Source organism: Numida meleagris, unplaced genomic scaffold, assembly GCF_002078875.1.
Source record: "Numida meleagris isolate 19003 breed g44 Domestic line unplaced genomic scaffold, NumMel1.0 unplaced_Scaffold244, whole genome shotgun sequence".
NCBI lineage: Eukaryota > Metazoa > Chordata > Aves > Galliformes > Numididae > Numida > Numida meleagris.
This window is the reverse complement of record NW_018364243.1, coordinates 282,197-285,172: the sequence shown is the minus strand read 5'-3', so window position 1 is coordinate 285,172 and position 2,976 is coordinate 282,197. Positions and strand designations below refer to the sequence as shown.

General features: G+C 70.3%; 2 protein-coding genes across 2 annotated transcripts in view; one reads left to right on the top strand and one right to left on the bottom strand.

Moving 5' to 3' along the window:
- The first annotated feature begins 6 nt into the window (after positions 1 to 6).
- NPFF (neuropeptide FF-amide peptide precursor) lies at positions 7 to 1,155 on the top strand. Its single transcript, XM_021382425.1, has 2 exons — positions 7 to 406; positions 939 to 1,155. Exons 1-2 carry the CDS (start codon positions 198 to 200, stop codon positions 1,048 to 1,050), a joined length of 321 nt encoding a protein of 106 aa, XP_021238100.1. The 5' UTR covers positions 7 to 197; the 3' UTR covers positions 1,051 to 1,155.
- Positions 1,156 to 1,291: 136 nt separating this feature from the next.
- The window catches only part of TARBP2 (TARBP2, RISC loading complex RNA binding subunit), a gene marked incomplete in the record, with an annotated part of 4,208 nt that continues 2,523 nt past the window's right edge, over positions 1,292 to 2,976 (bottom strand). The window contains 2 exon segments of the mRNA XM_021382423.1: positions 1,292 to 1,824; positions 2,233 to 2,422. Of these exon segments, the coding sequence (XP_021238098.1) occupies positions 1,667 to 1,824; positions 2,233 to 2,422 (348 nt within the window).

Genomic DNA, 2,976 nt, shown 5'->3' with positions numbered 1-2,976 from the left:
CGTCGTCACAGGGCCGCCCGTCCCCGTCCCCGCCCGTCCCCGCGGCGGCTGTCGCGGCTGCGAAATGACTTCAATTAACGGAGGGCCGGGACCGCCCCCCCCTCCCATCCCGTCCCTCGGGACCCCCCCGGCCGCTCCCGGGGCCGCGGCCCCGTCTATAAGAGGCGGAGGGCGGCGGGCGGGGGGCGGCGGCGGCGATGGCAGCGCGGGCGGTGGTGACGGTGCTGCTGCTGCTGCTGGCGGGGACCGCTCGCACCGCCCGCGCCTGTCCCGGCCCCCCCCGCCCCGATCCGCTCCAGGACGGTCCCGGTGCCTCCGCTCCGTCGGGTCCGTCCGCTCTGAGCGCGCTGCTCCGCTCCATGGGGCGCTCCCGGCTCAGCGCTGCCCCAGAGCTGCAGCCGCAGAGGTGAGGGGGGTGCGGGGGCGGGCACCGGGGGGCGTCGGGTGTAGGGAGGGCGCGGGTCGGGGTGTCCCCGTGTCTGTGTGTCCCGTGTGTGTCTGTCCCCGTCGCTGTCACCGCGCCATCCCTGTCCGTCCCGTCTGTCCTGCCCTGTGTCTGTCTGTCCCCATCCGTCCATCCCCCTCCCTGGCGCTGACTCCGTCCCCCTTGAGCTGTCCCCGCCGCCTTCTGTCTGTCCCCATCCATCCCTTTGTCCATCTGTCCCTCGCCATCCCCCTCTGTCCCCGTTGGTGTCTGTCCCCAGCTGCCCGTGGTTGTTTGCTGCTTTGTCACCGTCTGTGCCCGTGCATCATTGTCCGTCCGTCTGTCCATCCCTGTCTGTCCATGTCCGTCCATCCCTGGTCCATCCACCCATGTCCATCCATCCCCAAGTCCGTATCTGCACATCCGTCCATCCATCTGTCCACCCATCCATCCCAACCTGTCCGTCTGTCCCTGTCCGTCCCCCGGTGGCCGTCAGCCTCTGCCCTCCCCGCAGGTTTCCCCGTGGGCCGGGGGCTCCTTCGTGGCTCAGCCCCCGCAGCTGGGACCCCCCCACTGCTCCGTTCTGGACCATGGCCACCCCGCAGCGCTTCGGCCGCCGCCGCTGATCGTCCGTCCCCGGAGCCGTCCGTGGGTCCGTCCGCCTGCATGGGTCTGTGCGAGTCCGTCTGTCCTGGGGTCCCTCTGTCACCCAATAAAGTGGCGCCACCAAACCCTGAGCGCTCGCAGTGGTTTTGCCCCAGGCAGGGGGAGATGCAGGGGGAACCGTCCCCTTTCTACCCCATAACTGCGCCCCCCCCGTGGGCCCCCTCCCCTTCACAGCCCCCCAAGAACACACAACACGGGGAGTTACAAACCCCCCCAGCTTTATTCCTGGGGGCTGCCTGTGCCCAGGGACCCACCTGGGGGCGGGGGAATAGGGGGGGGGCAGAACAGAGGTCCCCCCCCCGGCCCCGAGGTCCATCCAGGGCCCGAGCGTCCGTCCGTGTGTCTGTCAGCATGTCCGAGGGTCCGTCCGGGTGCCCACAGGGCGAGTCAGTGGGTCCGGGTGTCCGTGGGTCTGTCTGAGCGTCCCCCCAGCAGCTCCGGGTGCCCGTCGGGGGCGTCCACGTGTCACTCGGTGACTCTGTGGCTCCATCCGTCCGTGGGTCCGTCCGCGCGTCCCCGGCTCCATCCAGGTGTCTCCGGGTGCCCGGGGGTCCGCCTGGGCGGGGGGTGGGGGGCTCACTTGCCCCCCGCCATGATGCGGAGGTACTGGAGGGCGTTGCGGGCGGCGTGGGAGCGGGCGCCGTCGCGGGAGGGGGCAGCGCCGTGGCAGACGGTGGCCGGCTGCGTCGACAGCTCCACCAGGCACTGGTGCAGCCCACTGAGACTCAGAGCATCTGGGGGGGGGGGCAGGGGGGACACGGCGTCACCCTGACACCCCCAAATTGTCCCTAAGGCCAGAGCTGGGGCACCCGTGGGTGCAGAACTGGGGTCTCGTAGCCTGGAGTTGGAGCACCCATGGGTGCAGGGGAGGGGGGCGTCCCTCAGCCTGGAGTTAGGGCACCCATGGGTGCGGAACTGGGGGTCCCACAGTCCAGAGCTGGGATGCTGGTGGGTGCAGAGGTGGGGGGGGGGGCATTAGCCCAGAGTTAGGGCCCCCATGGGTGCACAACTGGGGTCCCAGAGCTGGGATAGTGGTGGGTGCAGAGGAGGAGGCCCTTAGCCCAGAGCTGGAGCACCCATGGGTGCAGAATTGAGGCCCCTTAGCCCGGAGCTGGGACACCGCGGGGCGCGGGGGCTCTCACCGATGTCGAGGTAGCTGATGGCGAAGCTCTGCTCCTCGGACAGCTCCTGCAGCAGCGCGCAGGCGCCCGCACCCATGGGTGCCAGGGGGTGGCTCCGCAGCTGCACGATCTTTTCGCCCGCGGAGTTGCGCAGTGTGTCCCAGGTGCAGCCCGGAGCGCGGCCCCGCAGCCCCTCCAGCCGAGGTCCCGCCTGCGGGGAGAGGGCAGCGCGTGGGGAACCCCCCAGTGGGGGTGGGGGTGGGGGGCTCAGGGACTGCAGGGACCCCCCCCCCATGAGGACACCCCTGGGGACACTGGGGGCTCGTAGAAGTGCGGGGACCCCCCATATGGGGACACCCCTGGGGACATCGGGGGCTGAGGGACCACCAGGACCCCCATAAAGGGACACACTTGAGATTGGGGGGGGTTAGGGGGGTGCTCAGGACCCATAGGGTCCCCTTTCTGAGGACACTGGGGGGACACAGAGGCTCAGACACCACCACTGCCCTCATGGGGGCACTCAGGGGACAACAGTGCGCCCTGGGGGTCCCCCTTTGGGAGCAGTTGGGACACGGGGGCTGTTGAGACCCCCAGGTAGGGCCCCCCCCGGGTACACGGGGGCTTAGGGACTGCGGAACCCCCCCAACCTCCTGGAGACCCCAAATCCAGAGGGCATCCTCCGCACCTCCACCCCCACAGCTTTAACCATTCGCATTCCCCATGCCCTGAAACGGAGCACAGAGCCCCCAGCGACCCCTTGGGGGG

Excerpts from the sequence above, each read along its gene's own strand:
- NPFF (XM_021382425.1), top strand. The coding sequence starts at position 198 with ATGGCAGCGCGGGCGGTGGTGACGGTGCTGCTGCTGCTGCTGGCGGGG. Across the intron at positions 407-938 it reads CCAGAGCTGCAGCCGCAGAG|GTTTCCCCGTGGGCCGGGGG; the intron begins GTGAGGGGGGTG and ends CCCTCCCCGCAG.